We start from the raw sequence: 21,674 nt of genomic DNA, 5'->3' as shown, positions 1-21,674 counted from the left end.
TGCACACAGAAGTGCGCAGAAAGACGAAGTACTACGGGCACTGATGGAAACGAGAGGGGCTGTCTTCCCAGGCAGAGGAGGGAAACTGCAGTGTCCGGTGACAGGATGTTGGGCAGCCCGAAGGCTGCCATGAGGGGTCAGCCAGAGAGGACGGAAATGGAAACCAGCCCTTGGTCTTGTCTCCATTCTCTTCTCTTTCCCATTAAAAATGGGCCAAGTGCTGATTTCAGCATGGCATTAGCTTATCTGCTGTCAAGCATAAAGCTGAGTTTCCATATACTAAGCTTTATTACTTTGGCTCAGAATTCTCTTAACAATAAAGGCTTCAGGGGATTCCTTTAGGGAGGAAAAAAAACCTGCAGGTATAAAAACTATTGCCTTTAATCACTTGGCCTCTTTTTCTGGAAGAATAATCACCCAAAATTTCTAAAAGTCCTGGGGAAATGATTTTTATAAAAGATTTTATTTATTTATTGTTTACAAGGGGTAGGGAAGGAGAAAGAAAAGGAGAGAAACATCAGTGTGTGGTTGCCTCTCGTGTGTCCCCTACTGGGCACCTGGCCCACAACCCAGTCATGTGCCTTGACTAAGATAACTGGGAATCGAACCAGCAACCCTTCGATTCGCAGGTTGGCATTCAACCACTGAGCTAGGGGAATGATTTTTAACAAAACACACACATTATGATAATAACTGGTTTTTGGAGAGAGTGAGGGGGAACAGCCATGCTTAATCTCCATTAGTGGAAATATAAATTAGAACAATCTTCATAAAAATTGGGCAGTGGAGCTTGGAAATAATCCATACTTTTTGAGCTGTTGCTGTAAATCTATTCCTCAGAATGAACTCTGAGGAAATAATCAGAGAGCTGATATTCGTGTGTAAGTTTCTCATGTAATATGATATCTATACAACACTATATGTTTGCCACATTATAGTGAAAATCTGGAAGCAACAAAAATAATGTCTGTTGGGAACCACCCTGTCTGGCTTCAGAAGCTGTAACCCCCCATGGCTAAGGCTGAGTAGAGAGACCTTGGGACCATAAGCCACTAAGGAGACAAAGCTCATCTCCCTGGCAGGGGCACCACCTCTGCCCCCTGTTACTTCACCCTGCTTGACCCTGGGTGGATGACTGGTTAGCCAATGATGGGCAAGATTCCTCAAGGGAGAAATGGCCTAAGCCAGGCATGGTCATAAAAGGGCCCTCAGGGAAGGACTTGGGGGGCTATAGCAAAAGGGGGTGATGGACCCTTGCCCCTCGGCTTTAACATAGCCCTCATTCTGTCTGCTAATCTCTAGGCTGCCTTACTTCCCCTCCCTGACTTAACCCTGAAACAATGACAAAGGGTGGCGCAGCCCTGTGCTAGAAAGGGTGGGTTCCCCGGGATGATCAGGCCTAAAAAAAAAAAGCATAAAATCTGCCCTGGCTGGTGTAGCTCAATGGATTGAGCGCAGGCCTGTGAAGCAGATGATCATGGTTCAATTCCCAGTCAGGGCACATGCCTGGGTTGCAGGCCAGTTCCCAGCAGGGGACACACGAGAGGCAACCATACATTGATATTTCTCTCCCTCTCTCCTTCCCTTCCTTTCTAAAGATAGATAGATAGATAGATAGATAAATAAATAAATAAATATGCATAAAATCCCCTGAAACCTGCTTTCCTTAGAATGCCCTCAATTTTCTGGCAAGGGTCCAAGCATGAAATGAGTTTGCTTCCCAAAGTTCTATCGGCCTTTAGCTAACTGACCCTGACTCAGAATGAGCCCTCATAGTTCTTTGTATGTTTTCTATTGTTTGATTCTTACTTCCTGACAATGATTGATGAATTTACCTGTATTCCTGTGCAAACTGAACCCAATAAAAGCCCATTGAGGAACAGGCTCCTGGTCCTTCTCTTTTGAGAGACTGGCCACCTTTCCTCCCCAAGCAGATATCATGTCTTGGTAGACTTATTCTCATCTGTGGGCAAAGCTTCCCCATAAATGTCCAACAAAAGGGACCAGCTAAAATAATTTTGATACCTCATTAAAGAATACTAAGAATCTATTAAAACAATGCCTTCAAACAATATTCAGTACATTAGAGAAAACTCATATATATTTTATGTGAAGAATGAATATTGCAAAGTTCTTAGTAGGAACTTACTTTTTAAGTGTATATTCCAAATAGAAAACTATACTTGAGTGAAATATGGCGAAATGCTCATAAGATATAGTATACATTTTTCATATTTTCCCCAGTTCCTAAGTTTTTTCTAGTAAGCATACATTACTTTTATGATGCTCAAACACACTAAAAAAAAAGTCTTTTTCAATATACATGGAGTGCCAATGAACATTTTTAAAAATAATAAATTACCAGTCTTCCTCCTGTTATGAGTTAAGGACGATCATTTCTGAAATGGTTTCTGGAACTAAGACATTAAGAAACCCACTAAGTCCTGGCTGGTGTAGCTCAGTGGATTGAGCGCGGGCCTGCGAACCACACGATCGCGGTTTGATTCCCAGTTAGGGCACATGTCTGGGTTGCAGGCCAGCTCCCCACAGGGGCTGCACGAGAGGCAACCATACATTGATATTTCTCTCCCTCTATCCTTCCCTTCCCCTCTAAAGAAAAATAAATAAATAAAATTAAAAAAAAAAAAGAAACCCACCAATTGCTTGTCTCCAAGGACTCTCTGACCTCAGCCTGCCCCCTCACTCCTTGTCCCTCATCCAGGTTGTTGCAAGTTGGAATCACCAGTCATATAATCCTAAAACATCTGCAGCGTATAGCATGCTTGGCCAAATAGCTGTGCTCCTTCTCAATGATCGTTTCTGTAGAAGTTTGCAGAGCTAAGGATCAGGAAATGAAGGCACCACTAAGAAGTATGGGCACTGAGTCTTTGGGGCTCCACAAACCACCAAATGCTAGGAGACAGGGCACTGTGGTCCCTTCACCCTGAGAGGCCCTACATTGAGGTTCAAGACCAGATCTGGTCCTAGTGGACTAGAAGGCAGCCTCCCCCACCAGGCCAAGCAATTCCAGAGGAGTTGGAGGGCTGGTTCTTCCACAGGAAGGCACAGGGTATTCTACATGCCTTGGACTGATGAGGACTGGCTTATCGACTCCAGAGAAGGCCTAAGGGATTGGCAGGAGAACAGGAAGTAATCTGGTTTGTGCAGGTCAGCCTCTCAAGGCCTGCAGAGGCCATCTCAGTCCGTCAGTCCATCTCAGACCACCCAGAGGTTCCAGGGTGGGCACATTAAAGAACTGGAGAGCGAGAGCTTGTCATGCCATTTGCTCCATGGGAGGACGCCCAGCAGAAGTCACAGGCCTCACTCAGAGTTCTCCACCACTGCAGCTCAAAGCTGTCCGCTGGAGGGTAGCTACTTACTACAGCAACTAGTTCTCAGCAGGTCAAAGGACCCAGAAACCCCTGAGGGTCAGCCATGAAGTGTGCGGCGCACGTCCAGCTGACCCCCTCACAGCACTCGGAGCACTGAGACACTGAGCCAGGAGAGTAGACCCACCTCGTAGGAAGTTCTGATGAGCCTGAAGATGTCCACCTCAGGGTAAGGCTCCACGTCGTCACTGAGCAGGGAGTGGAGGTGAGGAATGGGGGGCAGTGTGCTGTCTTTATTGGTCACGCTGTCTAAGTACCTGGAAGAGGAACAAACCGGACGTCACTAGGAGGCTGAGCGGGAATTCTCCCTTTACACTTCTCCATGCATTTTCTGCACACTGACCATGCAAACAAGACTAGAATTTCCTTAAGAACAGAGTGAAATTCCCTTAATTTCAAAAACAAAGCATATGAAAATAAATCCCCAGCCACCAAGAGAAGTGGGAACTAATGACAACAGATGAGCAAAAAAAAAAAAAAAAAAAATTAAGTAAATTTACAATTTTGTGTTGGGCTGAATTCATACCCTTCTTGGCTGGATGCATGGGGCCTGTGAGCTGGGGGTTGGACACCCCTAGAAGTACTGGGTTGGCCAAAAAGTTCATTTGGTGTTTTTTTCCATACGATGGCTCTAGTAGCATTTAGTTGTCTTTAACTTCATTCGAAATAATTTTGTTAGATTGTATTGTGACAACTGTCATATCAGCATGCATTTATAATTTTAAATTTTTATCAAAATTGGTGAATTTTTATATAACCTTTTTAATATTGAAGATGAAAGAAGATATACAATATTTTTGCATGTCATGCTTTATTATTTCAAGAAAGGTAACACTGCAACTGAAACCCAAAAGAAAACGTTTGTGCAGAGTGTGGAGAAGGTGCTGTGACTGATCCAACACATCAGCAATGTTGGAGCTTTGCAATGTTTTGTGCTGGGGATTTCTCGCTGGACGATGCTCTAAGGACGGGTAGACCAGTTGGAGTCGACAGCGATCAAACTGAGACATTAATTGACAACAATCAATGTTATACCACGCAGGAGATAACTAACATACTCAAAATATCCAAATCAATAAATTTATTGGGGAGAATGAAAAATGTGTCTCTAATTTTATGCTCAAAACTAAATGGACTTTTCAGTTGAGCCAACCCAACCCAAAGAAGAACCAGACGAGGTTTTCAAGGAGCCTTCGCACGCTACCTTCCCAAAACGGTCATGGCCTCCCCGTCGTCCTTACAGTTCAGCAGTTTGTCCACATTTGCATCCAGCACAGCCAGTGCCAGCTGGAATATCACCTTGATTCCTTCATAGAAGAAACAGTCGACAACCACAACTGCGCTCTCAAAGGGCATCACGCTGAGAAACAGGGTGAGGAACCAAGACAGGGAGATGGTGGAAATCACGCCCAGGTCCTGCATGCAGTCATAGAGCTGGGGGACGTAGTCCCGAGCCAGTTCCTCGAAGACACCCTGGTCCACTAGTGCACCTGTAGCAGGGTGGGCACAAGGATGCTGAGTGAACCCCCTACCCTTTTACTGTGTTTTTAAAACGTATTTTATTGATTATGCTATTACAGTTGTCCCATTCCCACGCTTCATTCCCCTCCACCCTGCACACGCCCTCCCACCCACATTCCCCCCCTTTAGTTCATGTCCATGTGTCATACGTTATTTAGCTTCTACATTTCCCATACTATTCTTGCCTTCCTCCTGTCTATTTTCTACCTACCATCTATGCTACTTATTCTCTGTATCTTTTCCCCCTTCTCCTCCTCCCATTCTCCTGTTGCTAACCCTCCATGTGATCTCCACTCTGTGGTTCTGTTCCTGTTCTAGTTGTTTGCTTAGTTTGCTTTTGTTTTAGGTGTGGTTGTTAATAACTGTGAGTTTGCTGTCTTTTTACTGTTCATACTTTTTATCTTCTTTTTCCTAGATAAGACCCTTTAACAATTCATATAATAAGGGCTTGGTGATGATGAACTCCTTGAACTTGACCTTATCTGAGAAGCACTTTGAAGGAAAATGCACAGGGAACCAATAGTAATGGAAAGAAAACCGGGACTCAGATTGATGGAGTGGACCAGAAGGAAGAAAGAAACAACCAAACAGAAAAGAATGAAGAAACAAGAATTCAAAAAGTGAGGAGAGGCTTAGGAACCTCCAGGACATCTTTAAATATTCCAGCATTGGAATTATAGGGGTACCAGAAGGGGAAGAGGAATAGCAACAAGTGGAAAAGTTATTTGAACAAATAATAAAGGAAAACTTCCCCAATCTGGTAAAGGAAACAGACTTCCAGGAAATCCAGGAAGCTCAGAGAGTCCCAAAGAAGGTGGATCCAAAGAGAAACACAGCAAGGCACATCATAATTACATTACTCTTACTATTTTTTAAATTGCTTTTCTGCATGCATGGTCCCCACATACAAATTCTTTTTGAAATGACTCTTATTTTTTTAAATGTAAAAGCATGACAGCTGTACGCATTCATGATCCACTTACATTTTCGGAGAATAATTTCAACGAATCCTAATAGGAGTGCAGACAGAACACAGGCAGAGGACAGAAGACAGAGAGGAAAGCACAAAGGCTACACCTGACTACACCGCCCGCAAAAAGCCAGTCCCGTCAGCATGAACGTCTAACACTCGTGTCGGAGCAACCACCACACTCTGTGTAAATGCTCACGCTTGTGGTTTGCTCCGCAGTGAAACCACTTCTGAAGAAACACCTCGGAAACTTGGTTTCTGGCTAAGCTGTTACACACCTTTGTCCACCCCGGAGAGCCGTTTTTGAATGCTTCTGCTTCCCACAGATCTATCCTCCTCATAAAATAATTTTTTGTCAAACCTTTTGGGTTGACGGTCAGTGAGCTTGGTGTAGCTCTCCTGGGTCACAGAGCAGCACCCACACCAACTGGTTCTTAAAAGAATTTTTCTGGCAGTGACACGTGTGTATTCTGTTCAGTTCCGTGGGGCTCCTCTGCATGCAACCCATGTGGATCTAGCCTCTCTCTTTCCCAGTTTGGAAACGGGAGTAGTCTGGTGCCCTTGGCGAACTGGTGACTGGAAACGGCCCCAGAAACAGCTCCTTGGTGAGACCTGCGTTAAGGCGTTAGGCCCGTGCCCACGTACCGACCACTCTGGTGTTGTAGTAATCGGGGAGCATGCGCTCGCACAGAGCCACGAGCAGCCAGAAAGCCTCCTCCTCTTTGGCGTACAGCAGCAGCACCGATGTGACAATATTCATGGCCTGCCGGGAGGCAAGGGATGACATCAAACACATTCCACCAGATACGCGGTTTGTTAACCTAAAACATTACCGAGTTAGTCTCGCGGGGGCCAGCAAGCTCTTTCTGTAAAAGCCCAGACACAAAAATATCCAAGGACTTTGTGAACTACACACACACACACACACACACACACACACACACACAGAGTCTTTTGAGGTTTGTTTTGTTCACAACCTTTTAAAAAACGTCAACCCACTTTAGTCCTTAGCCTGTAACCAGTTAGGGTCTTTAGGAGCCTCAATATTCAGCCAGGAGGGAGACAGTGAAACCCTCATTTAAAAACTTTGCCCAAGGGCTATTTCACAAAGCTTTTAGCTTGCTAAAATCTCAGAGTTTTAATCCTTAATTCAGTGAGGTACAGATTTCCTTTTCAGCCTGTACTAATGGTTTCTATAACCAGGTACACGTGGCTTAAGGCTCTCCTCAGAGAACAATGAAACCTTTTAAACTTAGAGCCCCGGCCCATTATTTCCATCTGGATAAAGAAGACAGTGATAAGCACTGTGACTTAAATTCTAGAGCAGCCTACTTCATTAAAAGATATTATCAGATGGCTCACAAGAAGCCATAAGGCTCAAGTACTTTAATAGTGCTCTTCATTTAAAAAGGCACATCAAAAGATAAATATGAACTCTATTACATCAGAAGCCAACTAACTCCTGGACTTCTTTGATCTTCTAGAAATCAGTAATGGCTCATCAGATTTCTACAAAGTAAATGTCAAAAAAGGAATTTTGGTCTAATAGGCTCTTTGTTGTAGTAGGACTTACTCAGGACTTTCCTAGATGAAGCCATTACTAAAATTGCACTTGAAAATTAACCAGACGATTCTCCTTCATGACATGACTGTGGTCCTGGCTGGTTCCTTAGCCATCCAGTCCAGGTAAGTTTTCTTAAGGTTCTACTTTGTAACAAATTCTGGACTAGGTATTGGGGGGTGGGGACCCAGGGGGGGTGGGGTGGGGAGACACACCATGGTGACACTTCTCATATGGCTTAAATGTTGGTGTCAGAGAGAGAAAATAAGATGTGGAGGTTAGCTAATCAGCTTGGGGGTATATATAAATCGTACTGTCAAACAGAGAAAAGTGTGTGGGACGGGGCCGNGGGGGGTGGGGACCCAGGGGGGGGTGGGGTGGGGAGACACACCATGGTGACACTTCTCATATGGCTTAAATGTTGGTGTCAGAGAGAGAAAATAAGATGTGGAGGTTAGCTAATCAGCTTGGGGGTATATATAAATCGTACTGTCAAACAGAGAAAAGTGTGTGTGACAGGGCCCGTCATGTCTGTGTGTGAGGAGGGATTAAGCTTCAGCGTTTCGCCCATGGTGAGGGAAGACCTTTCAAAAGGCCACATTCCCGAGGAGCTTTCTCAATCGTGGTACTTGTACTAGTGCGAGACATACTTTTAGTTGGAATGTGATACATTTTTATATCAAATTTAGCGCCTCTTTCCTTGTAGTTTTTAAAATGTACTGTGTATTAAAATGTAGCATATACCACAGCAGTATATACAAGCTACATTCTTCAGGACACGATTGCTCTGGAGGACACGGAGCAGGAGCACCGCGGGAGCTAGAATGCAGAATGAAAAGGCCCGGCGCTCGGGGGGGGGGGGGGGTGGGGGGGCGGGTCAGAGAGTGATGACAAGGGACTCTCTGAGGTCACTCTGCTGGACGGCAGTGAGTCTCCTGAGGGCGCTCGTGTCCCCCGGCTCCTCGGCTCGGCACTGGTTCTGGCCAGGAAGACGCGGCTCTGCAGGGGACACCTGGCCGTGTCTGCGGGAGGCTGTTGGCATTTCGTGGGCAGATGCTACTCGACATGTCGATGCACAGGAATGCCATTACACATCCCACAAAGCACAGGCAGGACGGCCCCGCACACAGAATTACGCAGCCCACAATGCCAACAAGGCCAAGGCCGAGAAACTGGCTACAGTGAAGTGACAATTCTCATGACCATCAAGTCCGTCCTATTACTTAGTGGCCAGTAAAACAATTACTAGTGCAGACCATCTGAGCCGTTTACCTGGCAATACCCTATGTTCGGGTTTCGAAAAGCGTAAGCTGTCAAGACCCTCCGCAGAGCAGCGATGCCCATCTCGTTCTGGAAAGCAGGGTGTTCTGGGAGGGAGCGGTGTAAGTCTCTCTCGATCTCCTCTGTGGCCAGATTGTACTTCCCCATGGACTTCTCCACCAGGTCCCCGTAGTACCCAGGGTGCGTGGCCTTCTCGTTGATGGCCCCTGGGAAATCCCCAACAGACACCACATCAAAAAGTGGGAGTCCTGCCCTTGGTCTACAGCCTCAACTTACCCACCGAACCTCTTCACTTTCCCGACCATTCAAAGGACATGTGAGAAATGACAACGAAGCCCCACGGGTAATGCAGGGCGCTGCAATCCCGGCTCACGGGGACGCTTAGATGGGGCCCCTCTGTCTCAGCTCCACAGTAAGCTGGATGTTAAAAACCTTGGAAAGGGGAGGGAGGTCTCCCAGGTGAGCCGCTATGTCTGAGCAACTTCCAAAGACCACCCTGAGGGGGCGCTGACGAGCAGGAGAGCAAGGTACCTGCAGAGTAAGCAGAGCTGGGGCCTCAGCCCTCCGTTCAAACACTGCAGCTTTGCTTTTTCACTTGGTGGGGTTCCTCTTAAGTGCTCGCTTGAAAAGGGAGATTCTGCTTCTCAGAACAAGTTTGAAAACTGGCAAAATGTAAGCTCTGGAGACCTTAAATAGCCTTACTGAGGAGTATGAAGCCGTACGGAGAGGAGGTAATGGGATATCTGGAGGGGTTGTTAAATTGCGGGGTGCTGGGGTTCCTGGCAGTGGTGAGCTATGGAGGGAGCCCTCGGGCGAGGGGGGGTGGTGAGGGGAGGGGTGGGCTGGGAGATGTCCATTTTAGATTCTCGAAGGGAGAAAAACCCTGTACACAAATTTCTAGACTTAAATATAATTACATACAATTTATGTAAGTATAGATTATACTTTCCTGTAAGTTACATAAGTATAAAGTATATAACATGTAAACTACATATACATACGTATAAACCAAATATACACATATATGTATGTTATATAACATGTACCTATGTGTGTGTGTGAAAATATATACATATATTCATTCATATTTCACCGTTTAGAAATTAGAGCCCCTGGGCTATCCCGTCCTTGTCCCTGAAGGTCACCCAGAGAGCCAGCACTGCCTCTCACGTTTGCCCTGGATGAGGCTGTCTGGCCAACAGACACTTATCACTGGCTCTCACTCTGTTCTCAAGGGAGATGGAGGCTTCATTGCTGTTTGGCCTGCACTTCCCCTCAGTGCGGGCACAGGGCCCGGCAAACACGGGACCCTAAGGGCCATGGGAAGCAGGGCAGGACCCAGGTGAGCTGGCTCTCTGGAGGAGCAAACGGGCTTCCATGTGACACCTCCCCTTCCCCCTGGAACAGGGTGGAAACAGGAGCTCGGTTGGTTATCCGCCCAGGCAAGGCGGCGTGCGGACCACTCAGCCTCTGGCCTCTGGAAGCACATCACAGTTAAAGATTAGACACCGGGTCTAACTGGATGTGTTTGCGGCAGCATGTCGCTGCACGGCGTTTCCTAGTGCTCGTTTCCAGTTTGCTTGTTTGTTTTTTTGTCCACGATGTGCTATATAGAACTTCTAATTTGAATAAGGAAAACAAAAACAGAATTTTTGGTTCTCTCTGTCAGTGATCTGAATCGTAGGGGTGACTGGTTCTCCAAACACAGGAAGACACAGGACGGGACAGTGAGGATCACATTTGGGTTCTAAATGAGGGGCTCTGGCTGCTCTACTCAAGGAAACTAAAAGCAAGACCTGTAAGTGAAGACAGAACAAACTGGTTCCACATGAACCACGTAAAGCCAGTTATTTTCCCGGATTCTATCGCCCTGCTTCTGAGGTGTTACTACATCTCATTATGGGCAACTGCCATTGACATCTGCTTTCAGAAAGTGCCGTGAGGACTTTTTTTTGGTAAGTCCTGTCAGTCTGGAAACTCTTCGAATTTTAATGTCACTTTTAAAATGAAAGGCTTTGCTAACAGCATGAGTGTCAGACCATCTTGGGTTCAAATTAAAATATTCACATTTCCCTGTTTGGAATGATTGCAAGTCTCTGGCCAAGCAGAGCAACTGAGTCATACATTAAAGACCGGTGACAGTGGCAGGAAGCCTGGGCTTTGTGACAGACTGGCCTGGGAGGAAGGAACCCGGAGGACCTCCAGGTTCTGACGCAGGGCTCCAGGGCCTGACCTGCAGGGTTGCATTTGGGCAACAGCCTGACTGGTGGACCAGTGAAGGAGGCCGCATCTTTCCCACGGGGCTACAATTCGTCCACTCTATTCTTCTTGACATCTCCTGCTTGGAGCCTGACTACGGTTTGTGAGGGCTTTCAGTTCCGGTGCAGACTCTCGTCCCCCCTTCATCTCCAGTGATAACCATTAACTCAAGTGGTGGCCAAAGTCAAGGACAAGATTTCCCTACTCCTCCCATTTCCTCCCTCTCTCCACCCCAGTGATGGCCCTGACCATGTGCCACACACTTGAACATGATCAATGGCATCAGCACAGCTAGGACATGAAAAAGGATGCCCCAAATCACAGAGGATGATACTCTATCCCTTTGAGTTCTCTGTTTTCCCCCCTAAAATCTTAGTAAAGAAATAGAAGAGGTTATCAGGACTCCAAGGTGGAGGCTTCAACATTTGGGCCCCTGGATATGTGTCCTGTATTTTTAGCGAGGGACTCCGACGCTCTGGCGAGGAAAGGAGATTTAGCTCTGCATTGGGGTTTGCATATCTGAAAGAACCCTCATGCCTGACAGAGGGCAAAGGGGAGCCCCGTGGTCCCAGAGCCAGCACTGTCCTGTCCCAGCCCAAACATACCTGACAGCAGCAGCCAGAGCTCGCCACGCATGCTCTCCGGGATGCCCTTCAATACAAGCTCCCTCGTTTTCTCTGTGCGGTACATGCAGATCCCTTGCCCGTACTCGGCGAAGTGAATCTTCCAGGCCTGCTCCTTCAGAAACTCCTTGGCCTGAAAGGGATAGTGATGTGGGACTACATCCCAAAGTACTTCAAGGACAGAGGGAAGCTCGATGGGAAGTCGGGACACTCTCCCTAGTGAACAGATTGGCGAAGGTCGGGACAGAACCCCTGAGGGTGAAGAGCCCAGCACTTGGGGCGTCCTCCCCTAATTGGACCCAGGTATCACAACCTGCTGGTCTTTCACGAAGCTTTCTGGCCCCGAGCCAGGATTCCTCTCCCCTGAGACAGGTCAGCAGAATGCAAGTTATACTAATGGTTCCATGTCTCTGTCTCCAGGTCAAAGTCAGTTATGTTTTTTAAATGTGCGCTGGGAACTTATCTGCTGCTGGACTTAAACAACTGTGAAATCAAGACAAAAAAATGTTACCTGTACCCTCTATAACTCCATCCATGAAAAGCCACTCTGAACCTTAATGACATATTGACAGGATCTGCTTTACATAAAGAAAACTGTCGCCCTGGCTGGTATAGCTCAGCGGATTGAGCGCGGACCTGCAAACCAGACGATCGCGGTTCGATTCCCAGTCAGGGTACATGCCTGGGTTGCAGGCCAGTTCCCTGCAGGCCAACTCCCAGCAGGGGACGCACGAAAGGCAACCGTACATTGATGTTTCTCTCCCTCTCTCCTTCCCTTCCCCTCAAAGGATAAATAAATAAAATATTTAAAAAAAACTGTCTATTCACATAGATATTTAATGAACGCTTCTGGGAATGCAGGAGGGACCCACCAATTTCGGGTTGAATTCCTCGGGGGATCGCCGCCGATACATGGTCATCAGGGTCTGTGTGGCTGTGGGGACACTGTTGCCGTTCAGGTTAAACTGGCGGTCCCCCTCGGCATCGGAGCTCGAGTTTTTCTGGGGGCTGGAGGACACGAGGCTGCCAGGCCGGGAAAACACCTGGAGATGCAGACGGGAAGAAGACACTGCAGACAGGAAGGGTCTGGCCAGTGGCCCTTTGGTGTCCCCAACGGACAACAAGGGGTACGTCACGGTTCCCGAGATGTTTCTTGCTTTGCAAAGAACAGAAGAATGGCAGCAGGCCAGCATTTGGGTGGAAATTAGGCGCATGGGCCACAGGCTAGAGAACTTCTGTCCTTGAAGGAGGTTTTCGCTGGATTGCAGCGGCATTTTTGCAACACACTGGTTGGCCATTTGTCTCTCTGACTGGCGTGTATGCGAAACATGCTGTGGTTGAATCAGCTGCTTATGGGACCACCTCCCTCCCCTCCTCTCTAGTTGCCAGTGCCTCCAAAATGCCCCCAGAAGCTGGGGACAGGGACACAGGGACAGGAATTTTACTTGTCAGTTCATCGTTTTTAATAACATGTTTTAGCTGCCAGTAACTTGCTCTGTGACTTGAGCTAGTGACATATCTTCTGGGTCCCCTTCCCAACAAAGTTGCTACATGGGCCAGAGCCACCTGTTGTATAACCAGGACAAAGGACTTAATAATTCTCCCACCGTAAAATAAGAAGGTTAGATCAGATGGTCTATGAGGTCCTTCTGCTCAGCTCTATGGTCCCCAGTACACACACCAGGAGATTTAAATGAGATGCTGCTCTTGGCATGAGTGTAGGTGGTGTATCCTAGCTCAGTGGCAAACAAAACAGGCAAGGAGGTGAACCCGTCAGGGACAGGGCGAACCCAAACTTCCACAGACCTCGTCGTCTGGACTGTTGTAGCTCCCTGCAAGCTCTTTGTCCGAGTATATTTTGGAGGTCGTCTGTTGCAGGAAATCGGAGATCCTCTGCACTAGAAAGTCTCTGTCTTTCAAGTTGGCGAACAGGAAGGTCATCCTGTTCCTGGTGCTGATGGATAAAGGACTGGGCAGGACGCTGGAGCTGTCCGCCTTTTCTACGATCGTCACCTGAACAGAGACGGGAAACAGCGTTACTTTGCAGGGCCTCCCCAGCAGCAGCCCCTGACCAGCACTTTCACACTCTGTAGGAACCACTCAGACCTCATGGAAGTGAACTGAGATTCTCTGACTCTGTGCCAACAGAATCCAACAGCAAATCAAACTGCAGCTCATACCAGAGGCTGGGATCATCTTGCTCATTTTTTTTCTAAGTCATTACCTCTAAGCTGAGAGTGATTTTATGCCCCAGGAGACACTGGGCCACCTCTGGAGGCATCCTGGGTTGTCACAGTGGAGGGTACGGCTGGCATCTCATAGAGAGAGGCCAGGATGCTGCTAGGCAACATACCGTGCACAGGACGACAGCCTGCCCCCAACAAGGTCCAGGGCTGAGGAACCTGGTTGTGAAAGAATGCTTTGATGTCCATTAAAATTTCATGGAGCCATAAAGGAGAGGACTCCTCGCTGCTGCATTATGCATACGAGACAGAAAACAGTAAAATGAATCCCGATTTACTTTACTCAGCTTAACGTTGGAATGGTTTTGAAAACACCAGCCATCCTTCAAACATTTCATTTGGACCCCGGGCCTTTGCCTCTTTCACCCTCTACCTCTTCAATGTTTTAAAGGCTTGATTCTGGACATGATGTAAACAGCTTAACTGCAACCCCATCTGCACTTGGGGACTGTGTGTGTGTGTGTGTGTGTGTGTGTGTGTGTGTGATGAAGTAAGTCAACCACACCAGGAGAGGTACCGCGTACAAAAGGGAGACATCTGTTGTAGCTCTGAAGACATACTTTGGTGGTTTGTAATAGGATTTTCATCAACGGGAAACTAGGATAAGTGCATTAAAACTTTTTTTCTTTAGCACATTAGGGAAAAAGAAAACCTCAAGGCAAGCCCTAGATAAATGGTTTATTTGCAGTGGCTCTGACAATATAATTAAAGCTTTCACCCCCCTCTTCATTTCTACCTACAAGCAGTCTAGACAGGGCCCACTTCGACCTCTTCATTGGCATGGTCCTGTGAAATACAGTCCCTCAAAGTAGAACTTTTACAACTTTTCTACCCCTTTCAAGGCTAAGGAGGCCGTAGGCATTGCCTAAAAGGGTCAGGGCCCTCATGCAAAGTGGCCTGTCTGGAACCCACAGAGGGACAAGTTGCAGGACCCGACTCCTGCTCTTGGGTTTTATAAATACATACAGTTAGATACATATTTTAAAGGACTCCTCTGGAATGCTTGGATGGAGCTGCACGTAATAGCTTTGTTTTGTCCCTGATGCAAAAAAGAAGCTAATGGGGGGCGGGGAACCCCTCCTTCTCATGAACAGGTTTTCCCATGACTCTTAAGGCATGTTAAATAATGCTTATTTTTAAAAGCTCTTTTTCTCCTAGTCAGGGCACATGCCTGGGTTGCAGGCCAGTTCCCTGCAGGCCAACTCCCAGCAGGGGACACACGAAAGGCAACCATACATTGATGTTTCTCTCCCTCTCTCCTTCCCTTCCCCTCTAAAGATAAATAAATAAAATATTAAAAAAAAATAAAAGCTCTTTTTCTCACAACAAATTTTTTTCCTGATTCTTTTGGCCCCCCGGGTGTCAGGACGAAATGACAGACCACCAAGGAGATTAAATGTCTGTCCGCATTCTGGACTAAAAACCCTGAGCCAAGTGGATCTTGATGAAGTCCAAGTGGAAAGCCTTGGTCTGGCTGGACCATCAATACAGAAATAGGCAGCGACCCCCCACCCCCCACATAAAACATATGAGTGCTCATACGGGTGAGAAAATACTCGTCACTTACAAGTGACAAATTCTACTTGACTTGTAGCCCATAAGCTTTGTGTCTAGGAAATGGCGACAGCTGCATTCTAGTATTCTCCGGTTTAATGAAACACATTTTCATTACCTTAGATTATAAAATGGGCTGAAACTTAATCAAGTCTTAGAGTTTCATATGGAACATTTACAAGGTGGTTTATGATTTAAAAAAAAATTCATCTGGAATCTCTATCTCATGAGGAACCTGATTAGTTCACTTTAACGCCCTGCTTTGCTGTCTCAGAAATTTCTCCAAAATCTGTAGCAACGGGATTCTGTGTAATCATTCACCATCTGTCGATCTGGTCTTCCTTAAGCCTAGATGTGCAATATAGGTTACTAATCTCCAGTCAGTATTTCTGTTAAGTTATAAAAAATTAAACAAAACAATTCCTAGTCTATCTAAGGCTAAAAATGGCCATTCGACATAGAATTTGACCCCCCCATGGAGGCCCCTGCTGACCCCATTGGCTTAACTCAGATCCTAAAGGTACGCAGCCCACAGAGAAGCCACTCTCCAACAGATCCGGGAAGGAGGCGGGGCTCACCCCTGGGCTGGATGGTTGTCATTACTGAAGGGTAATAAAAATTACATTAAGTCCTCTGTTTCTTCCATTAGTCGGGTGAGGGCCCCACTGTTAATACGGCTCAGGCTCAGAGTCTCGCCAGGTGAAGTGGGGGTGGGCACTGCCAGTTCACTGGGCAAATTTCCTTCAAGGCTGCATCCTCAACCCAAACACGTTTCCTTTCTACAGGCCACTCCACTGCTGCCCCTGCTCTGACTCACCTGCAACAGGACGACGAAGTCATCTCTGCCCGACCACTCGCTAGAAAAGCGGCAGGCGGAAGGTGGGCCGGGAATACCAATCCCTATTCTCCCCACTAGCCAGGGAGGAGCGATGGGGCTCCCTGGGGTCAGCAGCACCAGGGACAGTGAGCCTAACAATCTGTTCCTTCTTTCTCTTTTGATTTTACTATTTTATTCATTCATTCACTTTACTGGGGTGACGTTGGTTAATAAAATGATACAGGTTTCGGTTGTACAATTCTATCATCTATCACCTGTATACTGTGTTGTGGGTTTACAGTTGCAAGGGAACAATCTGGTGGAGGTCACCTGCCGACCCGCTGGCCTCCCCACACCTGAGTAGCAATGAAATCCCCACTGTGAACACTAGGCTGACCCACTGGAAAAACTCTGGTGGGTCCCACACTCCCTTCGATCAATGGTGACACACAAAAGGGTGGCAGGAGCCACCAAAGAATCACGAGTGTTCGCTTAGGGTCAAAGCCAGCTGGCTTTTGGTAAAGATATTCTGGGTCCACAGAGAAAAGTACTACAAATGAAAGTTAAAATGCCCATTTCGCCCGGCGCTTACCTCCCGCAGGGGGATGATGAGGCTGCACAGGTTCTCCTCCTTGCTGGTGAAGCAGATGTAATTTGTGGACACAAACATTTGCCCCGAGATGTGCATTTTGTTGAATGGAGTCCAGAGGGTGCAGTCCGTGTGGCCGTCTAATTTCTCGTCCTTGGGCAGCCGGAAGAGGGCTCGGTACCTCTCGCTCTTGGCCCTGGCATCCAGGTCCCTGGAAGAGAGTGACAACAACTCACCTCGTGCAGAAGAAGCGTGTCCCTGCCTTCCAAATGGCATGGCCACGGGAGTTCCCCGCCCATCCCTCCCCACCTTGATCTTGCGGGACCTGGCCCTACCTTCTTGGCTTTCTATTGGTGCTAATACCTACCCAGGACCCAAAAGTATAATAAAATTATTTTAGTACAGTTAGGTCCCTTGTGTAGTTAGTTTATAGTCAATGTGTGCAAATGCTCGAGAATCGTAAGGAAACTAGGCCTGGACAGGAGATTCATTCTTTTTCTAAAGGAATAAAACAATTTATTTCTAAAGAGATTATTACATTTATCCTTCCCCAGAGCCATTTGGGGAGGGGGAGGGTAGGCTTGGCTTCTAAGCAAGTCCCAGTGAGAATGCAAACGAGCCTCTTGAACCTGCTGGTGTCCCTGTCCACTCTAAATGGACAAGGAAATGGCCTGCAGTTCAGGAACAACACACCTGAGGGACAACTCACGGTCCCAGCCTCGGCTGGGGCCTCTGCCGACTGCACCCTTTCCGTGACTTCCTCTGTCCTGTTTGTCTTATAGGTCGTCACGACCTCTCCCCTCAGCTCTGTCCAACCTTGGCCTCTTGGTGGTCTAGCTTCTGGCTTCACAGAGCAGGGAGCTCGGAAGGAGCGCTCTCCCTCTATCTCCAAAATTGCCTCCATCCCCACTACTCTTACTTCCTTTCCCTGTTTCAGTGGGACAGATCGCTACACACATAAGCACCCTCTTCTACGCCCTATCAGATGTCACTTTCGAAGTTACTTGTTTTCTTACACTTTTATCTCCAGGTAGACTTTCATCTCCTGTCCCTACACCCACCTTCATCAACACACTCCCCATCCTACCCTGTATTCAAACCTTCCACATTCTAAAGAGAGCAGCGCCCCTCCTGTACCACTGCATTTCTTTAGAAATCAGCCTGCACTTGCCTAGTGCTCCTGCCTTCATTTGCTATTTAATCCCCCGCAGTAACCCCATTCATCCTCCACCACTCTTCTGAGACACGTCTCCAGTCACCAAAGATACCTTCCCTGCAGTGACCTTTGTCAGGTTCCAACTACTGGCTGGCTGTAGGCCAGAGATTTCCAGTTCCCCAGGTTACCTGTCCAATCCTCAACTGGTTGTCCTGTGGGCAACTCACCTGGACAGGACAAAACTGAGCTCTCACTTCCCTGGACGTGCTCATCCCTCTTACTCCCCACCTCAGCTTAGGGCAGTCGCACACTTACAGTCACACCGCAGAGTGTCACCGTTCCCCGCACTCTCTCTAGCTCTTTCTGCATAGCCATACTTCCAGGCTTCTCCGTAGTCTCCGGGCTTTCCTTGCTCTGAGCTTCCCCATCACGTCCTTCCTTCTGCTGCCAACAGCCATCCGCTGAACCTGAAGGCAGTGTCTACTGCCCCCGAGACACCAGCTCCCAGCAGTCTCCCCTGAGAGGCTGTGCCCACCCTCTGCCCCATCTTCCTGAGGTGTCCCCATGGCATGCTGTGCACGGGGCCAGAAGAGCCGTCCACGTCTGTCCCGCTTACTGCGCTGTGAGGGCCACAGGGCGCCTTTTCCGATTTTCTATCTATACCCAGGAAAGCGTTCGGAACCCTTGAGGTGTTCAGAAAACACCAAGTTTCATCAACGCATGGATGGGTTCCTTTTTCTAAAGGCTGAAAGACTCAGCCTCTGTCACCTACCGTTTCAGAGCGGACACTTTTTTGGGAGATTTCTTCTTCAGTTTGGGCAGGGACCGGTCCTGCTCGAATCCCTCGTTGTCTAAGAGCTGCCTCATGGCTATGTTGGCGAGCTGCTCCATTAACTTGAAGGTCTCGTTGATGTTGAGAAAGACGGAGAAGAAATGTTCGCTGGACCGCGTGCTCACTTTGATCACGTCGGGCAGGAGCAGCGTGGCGTTCTTCTCCAGCTGAGTGATGTCCACCCACCGGATGACCAGCTTGGCTGCGTGCAGGGAACAAGGCTTGGTCAACCCCTGGCTCCCGAAGACCCCTCCGCGACACTGTGACCTCACACCCCCAACTCCCAGCTGCGCTGAACAACTTCGCGTCCCGGTGCCCATATCTGTCATTGTTTTGTTTGTCCGTGATGGGACAAATTCAGACCACGTAAATCCTGAGTTCATCATTATCATCAATTTAAGTCCACGTCTACAGAATTAATTATACCTTCGGTGAATCTTTATTACTCAATGACCACATTTTTTACAAATATTGAACTGAAAATAAGTCACTTGTTAAATAGTTAAAAGACAAAAGCTGACCCAGCCATAATTATAGATTTATTTCTGCTGTGTTTGATGTGGTTTATGCATTCAGGGCAAACCTTAGGAGACTTTCCAAAGCTGCCCTCTGGAACTTGAGACAACTCACCTTCCCTGCCCATGAGAAAAGAATAGAAGCAAAGGTGGTTAATGCTGAGGTACATCCAGCCCTGACGGGGGACCTTCCCCTTCCAGTAGCTGCAAGAGTAATAGTTGACGAGTTTCTCCTCCTCGGGCATCCCAAACAGCCGGTGGAACTTCACGATGGCCTCCTTAAACTTTTCTGTGTCATCGTCTTCCTTGACGTCATTGATTTTGTTATACTCGGCAATGATGCCCTGGTAGGGGGAAGACACGAAGCACACACCTGGGGTTACTAGGACGACAGCTGCTTTGTCCTGTGTGCTGTCCAAAGGAAAGGAACAGTTTCTCGGGCTAGAAATTTGTTTAAAAAAATGGAAGGATTATTTTCAAAGGCGATCCCTCAATTCTAAGCCAATTAACAAGGAGCATTTGGGTATAATGAGATTTTCAAAATAACAATATAGATTTTATTATCTGTTCATTGGTGCCTGTTATTTTATTAAGTTCACGTAGGATGGAGCCCATACATTTATTTTACAAATGAGGAAATGTAAAGATTTTGCTAGTTCTATTGATTTTCCCAGCTTATCACGACAGTCATCTGAAAGTCAATGTCTGCCTTTCTCAAAAAAAATCAACAAACATTTATCATGAATGGACAAGGAAGGACAGACAGACAGAAGGCATGTTACTGACTGACACTTGGCCCAAACCTCGCCGTCTCAGGGCCGTGCCCGATGCCAGGGAACCCAGGGGGAAGGGAACAAGCTACTGTTCGATCCTGTCAGGAGCGCGAGAAGCCACTTCACCGTCACCCACTTCCTCCGCACTCCCCAGTGAACTGGCTCCCGCACGGGTCTCTGGATGAAAGTGCTCCCTGGACTCGCCCCTCTGACTTCGAGGTCACTGGACCCCTCTCAGCTCACCTTTGCTCGCTCTGATCTCAGGACAGCAGGGAAGAGCACAGCCTTTCAAGCACAGAAGCTGGGGGACCGCTTGGGCTCTCCCTGACGTGAGAACAGAAACGCCACGAACAGAAAACTGCGACTGCCTTGTCCTTGGAACCCCTGCCTCCGGGCTCTCCTGCTTCCAGTCCATCCGAGACGACTCTTCCAAATTTATCTTCCTAACGCTTTTTTTGACTACAAAATTCTTATGGTGAAAATCCAGAGTGGTTCCCTACTGGCACCAGTCTAAACTCCAAAAATCTACACCACCCCCATCTGGGATCCACTGTCAGGCTCCTACCTAAAGGCAGAATAAGGAGAATAAGGAGACTAAAGAGGGGAGCGATGCATCACAAACAAATGACACCGTAAGTTTTGAGTGGAAAACATTAAGTTCAGACTCTGCTATCCAAAGATCTAGTAAATAGCACGTTCAAGGATGATCATTTAAATTTTAAAAGGAATGTTTTTAAACAGGAGAAGATTTAACAGAACAGAGGACCGAGAAACAGCACTCTGAAATATTCTGGAGCCTAATCACTCACACAAATGGACCAGGTCTTGCCAACTACTTTTGCCTAGTGAGCACGACTGTCCCCACAAAGCTCCAATCCCAAAAGCCAGGAGACGTTTAAATGCCCAAGCACAGGAGACTGGCTGAATTAACTGTGGTGCATGCACACATAACAGGCAGCTTCAAAAAATAAAGAACTAAAGGCAACCTAGGACCCTGCATTGGACCACGGAATTAAAAATAAAAAATAAAAGGCCACGAAGTGGAAAAACTAGTAAAAAATCCCAAGTAAAATCTGTAGACTGGTTAACAATGTCACGCTGCTGTTGCTGTGTCAGTATTTTGCCGTGGTTATGTGTGAGGTTAGCATTCGGGGAGGCTGAGCGCAGGGCCTATGGGAATTCTCTGCTCTATCTCAGCTGTTCTTCTGCAAATCCAAAAATAATTTCAGACTGAAAAATAGAACTATTAAAGTTACCAACAACTACATGGCCTTTCTCTATGGAGTGTTCTCCAGGAGTAATTCAGTGAGAAAAGCAAATGCAAAGGAGCATATCCATGTAGCCTCATGTGCAGGAATTGAGGAAATAAGAAAAGTACACACACCTGGGTGTTCGTACAGCTTTTCCATAAGCTTTGTGTGATTTCCAGTGGAAAAGCTTAACAACAAAGCGAAGCACGCCCTACCTGTATTTTCCCTCTCACAAACGTGGTGATATCATTCTCGTTCTCAAAGACGGACAGGGTCTGCAGCAGGTTCTGCTCCAACCATTCCCAGTGTTCCGTGATTTCTTTTCTGAAACCACCTGTACG

The 21,674-nt window shown here is 47.3% G+C and overlaps 1 protein-coding gene across 1 annotated transcript in view; it reads right to left on the bottom strand.

The window, feature by feature from the left end:
- The window catches only part of TBC1D9 (TBC1 domain family member 9), a 74,409-nt gene that overhangs the window by 11,572 nt on the left and 41,163 nt on the right, over positions 1-21,674 (bottom strand). The window contains exons 3-13 of the mRNA XM_037058481.1: positions 21,549-21,667; positions 19,426-19,654; positions 18,736-18,997; positions 16,811-17,018; positions 13,411-13,617; positions 12,477-12,647; positions 11,587-11,737; positions 8,714-8,928; positions 6,526-6,643; positions 4,594-4,879; positions 3,517-3,646 (exon numbers count right to left, since the gene is read on the bottom strand). Of these exons, the coding sequence (XP_036914376.1) occupies positions 3,517-3,646; positions 4,594-4,879; positions 6,526-6,643; positions 8,714-8,928; positions 11,587-11,737; positions 12,477-12,647; positions 13,411-13,617; positions 16,811-17,018; positions 18,736-18,997; positions 19,426-19,654; positions 21,549-21,667 (2,096 nt within the window). The remainder of the gene's footprint in view (positions 1-3,516; positions 3,647-4,593; positions 4,880-6,525; positions 6,644-8,713; positions 8,929-11,586; positions 11,738-12,476; positions 12,648-13,410; positions 13,618-16,810; positions 17,019-18,735; positions 18,998-19,425; positions 19,655-21,548; positions 21,668-21,674) is intronic.

The sequence above is a fragment of the Sturnira hondurensis genome, unplaced genomic scaffold (assembly GCF_014824575.4).
Source record: "Sturnira hondurensis isolate 20B ecotype Veracruz unplaced genomic scaffold, ASM1482457v3 Scaffold0010128, whole genome shotgun sequence".
In the NCBI taxonomy this organism is placed as follows: Eukaryota; Metazoa; Chordata; class Mammalia; order Chiroptera; family Phyllostomidae; genus Sturnira; species Sturnira hondurensis.
Note: the sequence above shows the minus strand (reverse complement) of the source record. Positions and strands in the feature narration are given on the sequence as shown.